Source organism: Crocodylus siamensis, chromosome 1 (assembly GCF_052110815.1).
Source record: "Crocodylus siamensis isolate JL-2025a chromosome 1, ASM5211081v1, whole genome shotgun sequence".
Taxonomy (NCBI): domain Eukaryota; kingdom Metazoa; phylum Chordata; order Crocodylia; family Crocodylidae; genus Crocodylus; species Crocodylus siamensis.
In genome coordinates, this window is record NC_143395.1 from 152,891,277 (window position 1) to 152,906,639 (window position 15,363).

The 15,363-nt window shown below is 41.8% G+C and overlaps 1 protein-coding gene across 3 annotated transcripts in view; it reads right to left on the minus strand.

Moving 5' to 3' along the window:
• ZNF318 (zinc finger protein 318) overlaps positions 1-15,363 on the minus strand; it is a 45,857-nt gene that overhangs the window by 8,093 nt on the left and 22,401 nt on the right. For all 3 annotated transcript variants that reach the window (XR_016442097.1, XM_090045814.1, XM_090045826.1), the window contains exons 3-8: positions 13,176-13,791; positions 10,906-12,351; positions 6,244-6,343; positions 5,175-5,461; positions 1,547-1,750; positions 983-1,082 (exon numbers count right to left, since the gene is read on the minus strand). Coding sequence is in view for 2 of the 3 variants with exons in the window: in XM_090045814.1 (XP_089901940.1) it covers positions 983-1,082; positions 1,547-1,750; positions 5,175-5,461; positions 6,244-6,343; positions 10,906-12,351; positions 13,176-13,791 (2,753 nt within the window). In the remaining variant the exon portion in view is untranslated. The remainder of the gene's footprint in view (positions 1-982; positions 1,083-1,546; positions 1,751-5,174; positions 5,462-6,243; positions 6,344-10,905; positions 12,352-13,175; positions 13,792-15,363) is intronic.

Genomic DNA, 15,363 nt, shown 5'->3' on the forward strand with positions numbered 1-15,363 from the left:
GAGCAGAAAACAATAGAATGCGATTTAACAAGGAGAAATGCAAAGTGCTGCACTTAGGGAGGAAAAATGTCCAGCACACCTACTGCCTAACAGCAGCATGGAAGCGGAAAGAATCTCAGAGTCCTAGTGGACTCCAAGATGAACATGAGTCATCAGTGTGATGAAATCATCAGCAAAGCTAACTGCACTTTATCAAGAAATAACAGCCATAAGTTAGCAGAGAGCAGATTTAGACTGGACATTAGGAAGAACTTCTTCACAGTTAGAGTGGCCAAAATCTGGAATGGGCTCCTAAGGGAGGTGGTGCTCTCCCCTACCCTGGGGGGTCTTCAAGAGGAGGTTGGATGGGCATCTGGCTGGGGTCATCTGAACCCAGCACTCTTTCCTGCCTATACAGAGAGTCAGACTCGATGATCTACTGAGGTCCCTTCCGACCCTAACGTCTATGAATCATTGAAGAAAAAGAAATCCAAAATATATGTTTTTTGTTTCAGTTAAACAAAACAATTTCAATGCCTGTTGTTTTTCATAACAGTGATTGTTATCGTCCTAATATGGCATGGCAAAAATACCCCCCAAATATACATGATTAATCTAGTGAGCTGGAGACGGTTCACCTCCAAACGATTTCACAAGTATCTGCTTCAATTAGCTTTGGTAAATAAAATAACCAAATCGTAATTGTTTTCTGATGTAGCTGCAAAATTAATCTAAAAAAAAAAAAAATCAAAATAAATCGCTGCCTTAAAATGGATAGCACGTACCTTCTAAAAATGAATCCTACATCTAGCTCTGAGTAGTGGATAATATGTATTAAGGTTGTATCAAACAACAAGAATGCATTTTTTGCAGAAAACAGCAATTACATTGAGGCTTCATGATTTAAATCTCAATTTAAATCTAATTCACCTTGTCCTTGAGCAGCTGGAACCTGCTGGAGGACAGAGTGAGGCAATATCTAGGAGAAATGGAAGTAACGTACCTTTGGCAGGGACAGTTATCTTATCAATGCGTCTTATAGAATCTTGTTTGGTCTCACTCTGGGTCTTCGATGCCCAAGGTCTGTTGTAAGGATCCAGGGTCTATTTGCACAGTGACAGAGGCATACAGGCTCATACATTGCAACAGCAAGGCAATTACACCTTTCTGTTTTTCCTTTTAACATCACTTTACAACATTGAAAATCACAATTACAATGAAAATATTTGCAAGAATAATATTCTCCCTTTTCCCTCCCCCTTTTCCAATTTTTTAAAAATGTTTCTTCTTCTTAAGAAACCTGTGAAAAGGCTAAAACGTAAAAGACATGGCAGAGTACGAAATGCATAATCTTTAATGCTTGTCCCCTATTGAACCAAATAAAAAAGCCCTGTTTCCCTAATCAAAAAAGCACTGGCCACTACACAAACTTCCAGAGTTTTACAGTAGGCAAACAACATTCCTGCCAGATTGCTCTCCTGCAAAATGGTATTTTGTGATTGATACTCAGAGTATTATTCTGAATAGCAGCATGAAATCTACTTGAAGACGATGACCTGACACATACCTGTCTGTGTTTCTTATTGTGCATGTGTGTAAAAAAGTCAAACATGGTCCCACAGATGGTATTGCAGTCTTTGCACCAGTGGTTCCCTGCATCATAATATTCATAAATATTGGCCAACTGGAAAGGATGCTTTGATGACAGTGAAGAGGATTCTGCAGGCTTGGGGCTTTTACCTCTGGACTTTTCATTAGTTGTTTTTGACTCCTAAATTAAACAAAAGGAAACATTTTTCTAAGACACAGCAGGACACACATGGTGCTTTGGAATGCAGAACCTGCCTCCAACAGAAAATATATTCACACACAAAAAAATATATATATATCACCTGCTGGTCACTGCCCAGGCTAATTCCACTGTTTCAGGCATTGCTCAGATGCTGCGTGGTCACAGTGAAGAGCTTCCAATAAGACTCCCAGAAGCAATGGCTGGATAGTAGGTAGGTAATCAAGGAACCAATAAGGAGATACCCTAAGGCATGCGCCCTTCCTAATTCAAGGGTTGTGCAGAATATCTGTACATTATTAGAGTACTAGATAATACCTAAAATGCAGCTCAATATCAGTATGTGGTTATTGTAAAACTAAGTTGCAAGGAAATAAAACAAAAATGAAGCAAACCAGTTGAGTTAAACTATTATCTGACAAATAACATCCAGCAATGTTAAATAAAGCCTGTCCTCTCCAGCAGGTTCATGGCTTTAAAAGGATCTAGAAATAAACCCTTTTACTGAGGTTTATATGATACACCAGTGTCTTGTGCTTTAGATACTCGATACCTACTTGGTTTCCAGTGATTTAGAAAGGCAAAAACAATACAGTAAGGGACCCTAGAATTTTTAAAGCACTAGTCAAAAGGAATATTTTTAACCAGGAATCCTGATGTGGAGACAAAAATCAAACAACCTCTCAGAATGGAATTTAGTCAGCCCTACTGGCTTAGATTAGTAGTTCTAGATATGTCAGTTGGTGGATGTGGAGAACATGTAGAAATCAATACATGATTTACCCAAAAAGCAAGGAATTGTATACATGGAATCAGAGAAATAAGTTTGTCTGTGCTATTATTTTATAGACGTACATAATTTTGATCTTATAAGATAATGTGTAAGCCACCTTCCTTTAGAACAATCATGCCAACCTGATGAGTAATGGCAGTCATCTTTGCACCCTTTTAGGTATATATATTTCAACAGAAAGCAAGCACCATGTACATTACAGGATAGAACTTTAATGTGGACAGAAACTGTAAAGAAAACCTTAAAGAAATATATCTTATTGGGTTCTCTTGTTTTGGAAAGCAACCCAGCAGGACTGGCAGTTCAGTTCTACAGTTTTCAGCTTCCGTATTTATTTGTAGAGGTTTTGTGCCACTACACTGAGCATCAAGACTCAGTGATAAACACAAAGAAACACATGCAAGCCAGGAAGTTTATTTCAACTTTGCAGCAGGGCTAGAGCAATCTTTTGTTCTTAGAAAACGTAATCCCAATTATTACTAGTTGAAGTTACCAACAAACTTGTGGGAGCAATGTCAGAGATTAATCCTAGTATTTTATGCATCTATAGGTGCCTGTCAGAAGAGACCAGCAATTTCTGGCCAGGGTAGAGAATTTTCAAATTAAAGTAAGCAACCATCAAAGGGTAACCTGCTTATTATGGATATAACAAAGTGAAAACGCAAGTCAAAATAACAATGGTGATACACATCATAATCTAATCAGGAATGAGCCAAATGGTGGCCTGCAGTCCCCATGTGCCTCCCAACAGGGTGGCATGAGGCCCATGGACTCCTACCTGGCTGCCAACATGTACCCCCTTTCCACATCCTGCTCCTTTTACAGGAGCCAGGAAGGGGCTGGCCAAGCTACTTGCACTGTGGGGCTACCCACAGGAAGGGGAGGGATGCTCACTGGACAGCAGAGATCAGAGAGGAGAGGGAACCAGGCTGCCTGCATGGTGAGGGATGTTGGGGGTGGGGAATTGGGTTGCTCATGCAGTGGAGGAGAGCCAGGAAAGGGAATCCACCCGCCTGTGCAGCGTGCAGTCCCCACATCTGTGGCCCACATGGTGTGCATGCCCCCCTGGCTGCTCAGAAGTGGGCAGCCCTGGTCTAAACTTATCCCAAAATACATTTATGTTCCTGCTAAGACCCAAGAGAGAAAAACAAGAAAATTTAAGATGATGGAAAATTTAAATGAATAATCACCACTTTAGTTCCACTGTTTCTGCATCTGATTCGAATACTCTAAAGAAATAAAGACTTCTATAGTAAGAAAAGAAACGTAGGTCTGAAATGAAGTAGGGCTAAGAAGATCTCAGGGTCAAACCAAAAAAGAGAAACGGGGGGGGGGGAAAAAAAATCTAAAATTCTTCACTGATTTCAGTGATTTTGCTGGGAGAAGGAAGGGAGGGAAGAGAAACTATTACCCTTCATTTCCCCTTGCCACTCTTCCTCTTTGCAAAATTCAGAGTATGGTGAAGTCTACAGAAAAAAACATTCATCATGAATGCCATTAGCCCACCAAATACATTAGTTCCTCAATGAGAAAGTCGACATATCTATTTTTCATATACCCTTCAGAGATGCTGTATGAAAATCACAGGTACAAATTCTGAAGTAACAGTCCCCAGGAATGGAGTAAGCCTATTCTGGCATTGTCAACCCTTTAAATATAGAGGCCATATGAGGAACGATGGTCTTCCTCAAAAGTGAACACAGGTGTGAACCAATAAGGGCAAATATCAACATCAATGTAAGTCTTGACCACTTAGCTCTTCCTTCATGAACTATTTTAATGCTGTAAGAAGGCTTGCACGCTCAGATGATCCTGAGAGCTATGTCAGTGAGGTTATAGCTCCCAGTAGAGCCACTCATGTCAGATAGGTTGAAGGCCATGTGATTAAACCAGTGGTAGTCCATGGGCCCTCCTGGGTTGGTGAATGGGTTGACAACCCAAGAAAACAGAAACTTTTCACTACTGTTCAATCTAAGTTTAAACGCACCAAAGCTTCTCAGAAGACACGGATGCAAAGCGTCCACGCCTGCAAGGAAGCTGTACTGTTAGCAAATTTGCTTCTAATCTCCATCAGCTACTAAAGCCAGTATACAAAGACACTAAATTGGATTAAATCAGTGGTGTTCAACCTCTGACTCACAGGCCAAATCTGGCCCACAGAGTCATGTCATCTGACCTGTATGGCTCCTCACAGGTCTGGAAATGTGGTGATAGGCGAGCAGGATCAGCAACAATTAATGCTGCCACTGCTCCCCTACCACCAAATTTCCAAAGCCATAGGGAGTCTCATGGTCCAGATGGCATGGTCCTGTGTGCTGGCCCACGTCAACATATGGTCAGATCCAGTGTGCAGGGTCATGTTGTGGCACCAAATCATACAGGCAGACTGATCCTGTGTTCTGACTCTGCACTGGAATCAGGCCTGGAGACAAACCCCATGTGCAGGATCCAGCCTGAGGACTAGCTCTACACCACTCATCCAGCCCATGGGGCCAGAGAGGTTAAGCACCACTGGATTAAATGATCTCCAAGAAAGAGCGAAAACAGATGCCTCCCCCAGTGCTCTGTCCTCACAATATGGAAACTGTTTTGGACATAGATCCAAGAACTTACCTTGTTGGAGGATGTCGTTTTCTCTACACCTTTAAAATTTTCTGACTTGCTATTTTTTTCTGAAGAATCTTTAGTTTCCACAGGTGGTTTCCTGGGTTTTTCACAAATGTTAATCCCCAGGATCTGGGCTACTTTGTCAAGCTCAGATTGCTTCTTGTCTGCTGCATCAGATTCCTTGTGCAACTCTGAAATCTCCTTCATAATATTCTCTTGCAGTCGGTTTACTTCTACCAACAAGGGGTCTTTGTGTCCATCCTTCTCCCGACGTTTCTTCCGCAACATCTCCCCTGAGCCAATTGATGAGGTGGAGGGGTAAGGAGTGCAAGAGCAAAATAATGTTAAAATGTAGTATTATTCCACTCATAAAAATAACTTAAATTGATAATGTTAATGTTTTTGAACAGGAACAAGTGAAGGATGAAGCTGTGCTCTTGGTGATGTCTTCACATTAGATCCATTAGGTCTGTTTATAAAAAGGGCCCTTCTAGCAAAGAACAAAGCATCTCAAATTGTGTGACCAAAAAAAATCCTTGGCTTTCTTCACAATGTTCAGTAAACAGACACAAACTCTACTCTAAAATGACCTTCTCCCCTACAATTAAATAAGCCTGCCTTAACTCAGTAAAAAGTTTTAAATTACCCCAAAATGTTTGGGTGTATTAAAAAATGTATTCTCTCCAGATTAGATTAATCAAAATAGTGACGTGCAGGTCAACACTGGAATGCAGAGCACAGTGTGCTTATTTGTCAAGGTGCCCAATGGCACGTTCTAGAAAGCTGAAACAAAGTCTTGACCTATGTACCTGCACTCAGTACAAACAGGTTGCAGCTTGAAAAACTTGTTGCAGCATAGCAGCTACACTCACCAATAGGGACAGAGATAATGAAGTGACTATATCACAGCTCTGTAAAGAGTTCTGGGGGATGCCTAAGTAGGGAAATACGCCCTCTCTCAATTCAGCATATTATTCTGGTCTACATGTTTCCTATTCTAAGAAGTGCAGTGCTGCACACAGGGCCTTGGGAGCACATTTTGGTGAGAAAAGGAAAATAAGTGAAGGTGCTGTACCTTGCTGTTTACGCAATCTATCCAACTCAGTTTTGAGATAGTAGAGCTTCTTCTGACGGGCTTCCCGCTCATTCTTCAGCTTCTCTCTCTCTTCTATGACCTAACAAGGTTGGGAAGAGAAGGGCATGAAAAACCCACTGCCTTTCAGCACAGCTAAGACAGAACTGTCTAAGTGACTGCTAAACCTGGGATTACAGCTCACTGGATATTAGTTATTAAAAATAACTGTTCTTAAAATACCCTTTTGTGTTACCCTTTAATACAATAAACTAAGCTGACTCTTTCTCGCCAAGTTATTTTTGTACACTCTATCTGTGTCTATTTTTCAATCCATTGAAAGATATGGAAAAAAAAGATCACCATTGTATCAATACATGATTTTGTCCTCAAACTGCTGTTACCACTATTGTACTGATGATAAATGTTGTGACGGCAAAACCTCATTTAACTTACTAAATTATTCAATCAACCAATCATCGGGAAGACCACATAGAACAAGCCTCAGGATAGTATCCCTAAAAGCTTGTAACATCTATTTTTAGAATATTGCTCATAGGCAGTATACAAACCAAGCCTGATTGGTTTGTAAGCCCAACAGTATTTACTGTTCCTTAGGAAAGAAATACTACAGTGTAAACAGAAGTAAAAAATATGTTTTCCCCCTCCCAAAATACTTAATGTTGACCTACTAACTTCAGTGAAAGCACAGCTAATCCAAAATTGAGCATTTTTGATGACAGCACATTCTCTCATCACTTCCTCACTGAAAACTTAAAAAATATAAACTTTGTCTAGCTTTCTTCTTCTATGCTACCCTTGGTTTTAGTAACTCATGTTTTTGCTTCAGTCCTATCTTACTTTTGCTCAAAATACTGTGTACATTTTACAAACACACCTATCTTCTGTCAAGTCACTGACCACAGACAGATGTTCAAATGATCTGGGAGAGAATTCTCCCAGGTTTGTTCTCCTGGTAGAAAAACCTACCCAAAGACATTCAAATATTGAGCCCTTGAAGATCAGAGTTTGCAGTGATAACACTCCACAGCCATGGGGCCTCTGTTTATACATCTCAGTGTGGTCTGCAGACTCCTTCAGTCTGCCCAGAGACAGATGGCAACAGTGCACAAGGCAGCCTTGAGTGGCTAACCCAGACTGCTCAGAATTAGCCTGTCTCTCCCTGTAGCACAATGTGGGATTATGAAGAGGGCATTTTCTGCTCCCTGCTCAGCTGGAGCAACAGAGTCCAGCAAGAGACGCACTATTGCCTGGGGGGGGGGGAAGCAAACACCCTGGGATGCTGGGGGACTGTGCTGAGGCTTCTCTCAGAAAAGAATGCGTACAGATATTTGCTTGCCCAGGAGAAACTCTTCCAGAAATGACTGAACTCTGATTGTTCCCCCCCCTTCCCCCCAAGTAACCATTTTTACTCAGAAAAATCCTGAGCACCTGTACTCATTATTTCTCCTAAGACAGCAGAAGAAACTGAATGTCTCTATGTGGCTCTTGGAAGCTGAGAACATCTTGCTTAATATATTAAAGATAATACTCAAGGAACATTGAAAAGATAAATGTAAATGAGCTTCTATTAACATAATAGTACTCCTTTTGTACAGAATGCACATTTTCAATGAAACCTAGTAAGTTCTTTCATTTTCCCTTCCAACTTTGTTTCTAGAGATGCAAACTAGATTGTTACCACAATGAATTTTCAGAAGTTTATTACTGCCATCATCCCATATTAAAAAAAAGGGGATGTAAATCAATGTTAAAAAGCCTTTGGACCTGATCAGCAGTACAAAATTCTACCAGTAATACTATGTCAACTGGAATAGGAGTATGTTATGCCTTTAGCTAACAATATAAGCTAAGAGACATTGGTGTAGAAAGAACTATGCTAAAAAAATGCCAGCAGAGCTTAAGTCTTTCAATAAGCTGTTGTAGATATGACAGCATAAACCCTCCTCTTGCTGCCACATGCTGTATTCTCCACTTGAAATTCTGTTTATACAGCTATGTGGGCATAGCCATAATGACAGCAGCTCTGAAAGGAAGATGTACCTTTACCTTATTTTAGGAACAGAGACTTGAACAGATGACCTCCATTTGAACTCTGTTTTGAGAATATTTATAGGTCCCTCTAATAATCTGTGGTTCTAAATCAAATTCTCTTACTAGAAAACATCCCTCTCTGCTGCCCTCTGAATGATCCACAGTAACAGGCAACCGTACTATGCAAGGGCAATAGTAAAACTAGTTGCATAGAAGTGGTGTCAAATGCAGTGTAAACTTGGTATACCAAGGAAAATATGATCCCTCCTAGCTCTTCTTTTTAACATATTATAAAATATTTTGAAAAGAGGGAAAAATCCACAGACCAATATTTACATTCAAACTGACTCCATCCTTTAATACCTATTTAAAAATGTCTAATGTATCCACCACTGTAAATATCAATGTTTTATGCACTGTAACAGGGAGCCAGGGGCTCCTGTTACTTTCTTAAGAAAGTGGAGCAAACTAAGCTGGCTGTGTGGGGCTTCACCAAGCTGCACAAGCTGACCCTTAGGTAAAAGGGAAACTCCTGTGTGCAGCTGGGGGAGCCACATGACAGCAAGAGGGCATGGCTTTAAGGCATATAAGCCCAAGGCCTAAGCCAAAGCAGGTAGTCTGGACCTGCAGGCTGGAGGCTGAGAGGGCCAGTTATGAGAAACAGTATGCAGAGTGCCAGCAGAGCCATGCTGATCTGGCCAAAAGTAACCAGGGATTACGTGAAGATGCCTCGAGACAGACATTAGAATCTCAGATGGGGAAAAGGATACCATGACTGCAAACTGGCTGCAGGAAATAGGCCCATAAACACCCTCGCTACCCATAACAGATGCACCAAAACAGCTAAAGGGAAAGGGGGAAGCAGCAAGGTATTGTCCCAGAGCAGAGAAGAAGTTTTACAGATGTTATTTGCTTATATTTTGACTACGCTTGTGTTTATGTTTGTTTAGGTAACTTGAGGACCGGACTGTGGCTATGGAGGTAGATGTGGAGGCTATGGAGAGGTGCCTGGTAGGGCACTCAGTGTCAGGCAGCTTAGCCTGGGTCAAGAACCAGGAGGGCTGAGGGCAGAGGCAGTGAGGGCAGCCTGGCCTGGGGTCAGGAACCCTGAGGGCTAGCCCAGAGTACACGGGGCCCCAGAGTACACAAGAGTGGGAAAAGGCCGGGATTCAGTAGCCAAGCCACAAGTGGGCCCAGGCTTAGGAGTCCACAGCTAAAGTAACTGGCAGGTCAAAGCCAAGGGGGCCAGAGCACGAAAAATTTGAAGACACAACAGTGAGGCATGGACTATGACAGCAGCTGGAGGTCACACAGGTTTAGGGCAGAGAAGCCCCAAGGGCTGTACACTAAGGCACCCAGAAAGAAGCCATCCCAGGCTCTGGAGGCAGCCTCCCCAGTTAAAAGACCCTATAATCAAGTCATGGCAGGTGACAGATAAGGGGACGCCATGGACCATAGGCAGGCAAGTCTGACCACTAGAGGTTTTTAGATGCTGTGCAGATCACCTGCCTGTCACGTGTATAAAAATCAAAAGCACAGGATCCAGAACTACAACTTTACATCGTGTTATCACTAGCAACCATTTATCCTACTGATATAAAAAGAAATATTCCACCTCCTTAATGTTTAAACTGTTACATCATAGTCATTTTGTATTCTTGAACCATTTCTTAGCTGACTACAGGTAATCAGCTTTGCACTTCCCTCCCACATATTCAAGCAACAGCTCAGAAGCCTGTAACTAGATGAGATTTTGTTTTTTTTAAAGCTGCCCTGGGGTGAGCACCTCCATAGGGCAACACTCAACCCCTATAGCATCGACGAAGAGGAGATATTGTACAGTTTGCTGTAATTGTTTAAAATGAATAATGTGTTTCTTTGTGGGGAGGAGGAGGAGGAGTGCATTCTGGACACAGCCATGCCCCTATGTGAGAGAGACAAGGCAGTACGGGCCTGGGAAGGACATGGGAGTGGGGCAGGGAATAAAGTGGAGAGATAGTCCCATAGGTGTAAGGTAGGGGACTGGGAAGCAAATGGGAAGGAACAAGCAAGGGGAAAAAAATGTTTTCTTTTAGGTAGGTAGTGAATGTGGGTGGGAAAGCGAGGTTGGGTTAATCAAGGGTGGGAGGGAAGAAACTAACAAACGCTCTCCTAGGTCAGAGAGAGGGGAGTTGAATTCGGGGGGGGGAGAAGAGAGGGGACAGAAGGGAGGGGGAGTACTTTGTGTTGTTACACTTTCTTACTTTAATGCTTTCTTTTGCTTTTATAAGTTTTTTGTCTTTATTGTAAACTGCCCTCTGAACATTTTTTGTGGGGGAAGGAAAGCAAATACATCTGAGGGACATTTAGAAGTCTTCCATTAAAGTAAATTCAGTGCTTAAAAATTCAAATGGTCAAGTACCTCATAAACGTGGGTGAAGAAAACCAATCATTTTTATTCTAGCATCAGCAACAATAGCATCAGCAGCAACCAGCAATCTAACCAAAAGGCTTTGCTGTTTTTAAGATTGAAAAATAAACACAGATAGATATGACCTCAGTAAACCCAAGTGATGATTTAAAATTTGAGTGGCTTAACCAAGATCTTACAAATCTAAGTAACACACTCACCTTTTGCTTCTGAGCCGCCCGATTTTTTTCATCTGAAATCTTTTCTGTGGTGCTTTTGAATAAGTGTGAGGTGAGCTGAATGGACACTTTGGGATGACCACTAGATGCAGTGGGAATTGGTACAAGTACAGAGTCTTCTCTCTTTAAATCAGGGGCATCATTGCCCATAGAGACCGTTTCAATCACTCGGAGATTGGGGCGCGTTGGGTTTGCTGTCATTGTCATTGTGAGCAGCCCGTGAGCCTCTGGCAATGCAGGGCTAGGTTGCTGGGGATGAGGGTACATAGGCCATCCAGAGGCTGCATAGGCCATATAGTGCCCATAAGCATCATAGCCAGGAGGGGCCATTGTGGGAGGGGGATAGTTTTGTGGCATCTGAGGCGCACTGAATCGGGGATAGTTGGGAATTTGGTACTGGGAAACAGAGGTGGGGGGAGGTGGCAAACCAGCAGGGGCAGGTGGTGCTGAGGGGATTAGAGGTGCAGTAGGAAGAGGTACTTCTGGTGTGCCAACAGGGATCTCATGGCCCACAGCTTTGCTTTTAGAGCACTCTGATTTCTGAAGAGAAGATGATGAGGTGTCTGTGGATGGCTGGTAAGGGCCAGGCGGTGATGCACGGCGCTGCTGGCTTGACTCTGGAGACTGCGTGTCACTGCGGTGCATTTCCCATGATTCCAGTCTGCTGCGGGAGTCTGAAGAGCGACGGTCAGGAGAACGAGATGCCAGCTTTTTTCCATGAAGGCGCTCCTGGGTACGGACTGCCAGTTTGCCAATTTCAGCCACCCCAATATCAAGCCCAATAGTTTTAAGCAGATCATGGATCTTTGCATACTCAACCTTGGACTCCTCCAGAGCATCTAGCTTTACAGGTGGTGGTGGAGGAGGAGGAGGAGGAGGAGGAGGTGGACTTGCTTTCTGGCTGGCAAGTTCACTCCCACTACTCACCGACGGCTTTTCAGCAGGGACCGGTTCAGGTTTGGAATCTTCCTCCTCGTCACCATAAAGAAATTTCTCTTCATCCTCAATGTCAGGGAAACTGCGTCTTCTCTTCTCTTGAGCACTGGCAGAATCAGCCATCAAGCCTAGAATGCGGGAGAAACCACTCCCATCCTGACTAGCCCTCTCATGAGGGAGCAGGAAGTCACCATGACGATCTGCAGGCTCTGATTTTGGTTCTGTTTTCTCCTTTTGACATAAGAAACTTTCAAACTTCTCTTCAAAAGCAAAGGTGTCTTTGGGTTGTGCAGAAAGTGGGCTCCACTCATATAAACCATCACGCAACTCCTGGTTTGGAGTCTCTACTGCAGAATCTTTGTTAAACCGTTTGATGAAGTTCTCCACATCAGAAGCAAAAGGAGTACTGTTGTTATTCTGGGACAAAGATGAGCGACTTGAAATAAGAGGAAGATCTTTACTAGCTGTAGAATTGTCTGAAAAGTCTTCACGCTAGAAAAAGAAAAGAATAATTTATCACATCGCACCAAGAGGGGCCTAACACCATCCAGTGAAAACGAAAAGGGCAAGGTCATTTCTCCTAAAGAGTTTACAGTCAAAAATTTAGAATAGCTAAGGGAGGAGCAAAAAAGAATGGGAAGGTTATGAAAAGAAGACAAGCATGTCACATAGTAACTTTGGTACATCATCAACATGCTTTCATGGGTGTGTGAAACAATCACTTCATATCTGATTACATTTCTCTGCAAATAAAAGAATTGAAACTTTCAACCACAAACATCTATGATAGAACTGTCTGCACACCATTGATTGGTCAAGCAAGATGCAATACAGCATCATGCGGAGAGATCCTTAGCTAGCTCAGCACATAGTGATTCCAGATTGTGAAGCAGCAAAACCACATCAACACAGCGGCGCACCCAAGCTAATAAGTCCCTTTCTCGGTTGAGTTATATAAACTGGGTGCAATGGTATAGTAACACAGATGGAATGCTTTTGGTTCCAGACTGGACTGCGTGAGCTACTTGAGGATGTCTGTGCATGGTCCTGTTTTCTGCCATACAGACATATCCTGAGTTTGAATGCCCTGAAACATAAGAAACTAATGGAAGTGACCACAAAAAGGCTTTGGTAAAAGAGCGCTGCTGCTTCTTGGCTGAACTCCAGAACAGGGGGAAGCCCACAGACTCACCAGTTGTGCCTAGTGGACATATGTTCTACCAAAAGAGAGAAAAACCAAGAGACTAAAGATCAAATAATGCAGTGGAGCAATAAGTGATGTCTCTGGGAAGTATAAGAGTACATATGAATCAAACCTGTATTGGGGGGGGCTCAACTTCCACCTCCACACGTTTCTTCAGGATAGACTTTTTGGGCATGGATGGTATTTCATCAGGCCTGTACAAATACTGAGTGTCAGTAGACTGTAATGTGCTAGTTAACCCAGGGATTCCATAGTCACTGTTAGGCAGATCATGATTCAAATTTCTGTTTCGCTCTTCTTCTTCTTTTTTCCTCCTGGCTCGCTCAAGTTCCCGGAATTCTTCATTTGGGCTTCTGCTGCGGCTTCGCCTGCGATAGTTTCGCGTTCCCGATGAGAAACCTTGATGGTCCCCACTCATACTGTGCATTTTCTCATCTTTCTCATACCGAGGGCGCTTTGTTTCTCTACCTCTCTCTTCTGACCTTGATCGGTAGGAAGGTTTTCTGAGTTTGTCACTATCCCTACTAGATCCCCGTGGCAGCTCTTCACGCCGACCATAGTGTGGGCTGTAATCTGACCGATGCAGGTATACATCCCTGTTACGGTAATCTTCATCATGTCTCATCATGAAAGGACTGGATGGCCGATCTTCATGAGAGGGATATCGCTCCAGCCCTCGAGAACATGGGAGGCCTCTGGTAAATATTGGACCATCAGCCATGTCATCCCTGTGTGAGAGAGGCAGAGAAGTAAAATTAGGTCAGAAACTTAGGGTAAAAGTCTCTTGGACTTCCTCAACAGTAACAAGATTCCAAACTGGTTTCGGACTGCAATACTGAGTTCATGGAATAACCAAAAATCAATACCTCAAATACTCCAGAAAAGGAAGTAAGGTTGATAAAACATTATTAAAACACAATATTTTTAATGATAATATTTTATTTGTAACTCTTTAAAATATTTACAAATAAACTTAAAATTAAATCATAATTTAAATATAAAACATGTTAAGAACTGAACTCTTGAGACATGAAAATAAATAAGCTGACTCCAGGAAGCTCTATGAAAAACCTAAGTTACAGGCTACAACCTTTTCTATATGAAAAAATCAGCAGAAAAAATACCAAACTTTTGAGGCCAAGCTTTATAAATATGGCACAACACTACTATATTAAAGGCTTGACCTGTAAGGGATCCAGGAGCTATGCTACCAATACAAGACATGTGTTGGGATCTATCCCGAGTCCAGGAAATGTCATCACGTTACCTCATCACTGTTTAAAATATATATAAAAAAATAAAAATTCTGCCATCTTCAATACCAATTATGACCAAAAAACTTATAATCTAGCTAATAAGTAACATGGCATTCACCCTTCTAGATCATACTAAAAATGTAAAATTAGTTAGAATCTCCATATTAAGCTACAGAATTTCTTAGAATCAATGTACAGTCATAGCGTATCATTCTACACAGAAATAAGATATACCAAATAAAGTGTATAGTCTCTACTTAGTTGTAAATCTGAATGTTTTCCTGATGTTATCAAGTAGCAAGAATACACCTTTCTTTACAAAGTAACTGAAGGACAAATTGGAAGTTATTAAAATCAATTCCTTAATTGATCCTTTCTACTTGGTAATTTAAATTATTTAAATTTACTGTACAAGTCAATCCACCTCCAAGGAAGGATATATTTATGGCACACTACCTTCTGTCTATAAGATGGTTGTCAAGTAAAGCAGTCCCAACAAACCCATTCTGCAGGAGGACAGCCATGATTTAATCCAGGGAACTGAATACCTGACAGAACAGGTTTCATTTTTTGAAGAAAGCCCAGATACTTGGTTTAAAAAAAGAATACATGATTAGCACTTTTAAGAATGCAGAATAAGCACCCCTGACCAATCAGGTAGTTAGATCGGTGTTTCATGTGAGTTCTTCAGAACAGGTTTCATTTTATACTGAACACATAGGGCCAGAACTTCAGCTTAAAATTTAGCAATACAGATATGTACTAGCAGAAGGTCTGGTACATAAATTCTACCTCAGCTTTTGCACAGACACAAACAGGGCTGTCAGTGAGAACGTTTACTAGTGCACCAAAAAATCCTCTAGAGAAGACTTTGGCAGGACAGTCTATATAGGTAAGTAAACTAGTAAAGGAATGATTTTCTTATTTGACTCAAATGACACCTTTCCCAACAAAGGCTCGGGGCAGGTTACAGTAAGAGACAAAATAAACTATAAAAACTGACAGATTATTAACGTAAGATATAAACAAGAACTCCCTCAACGC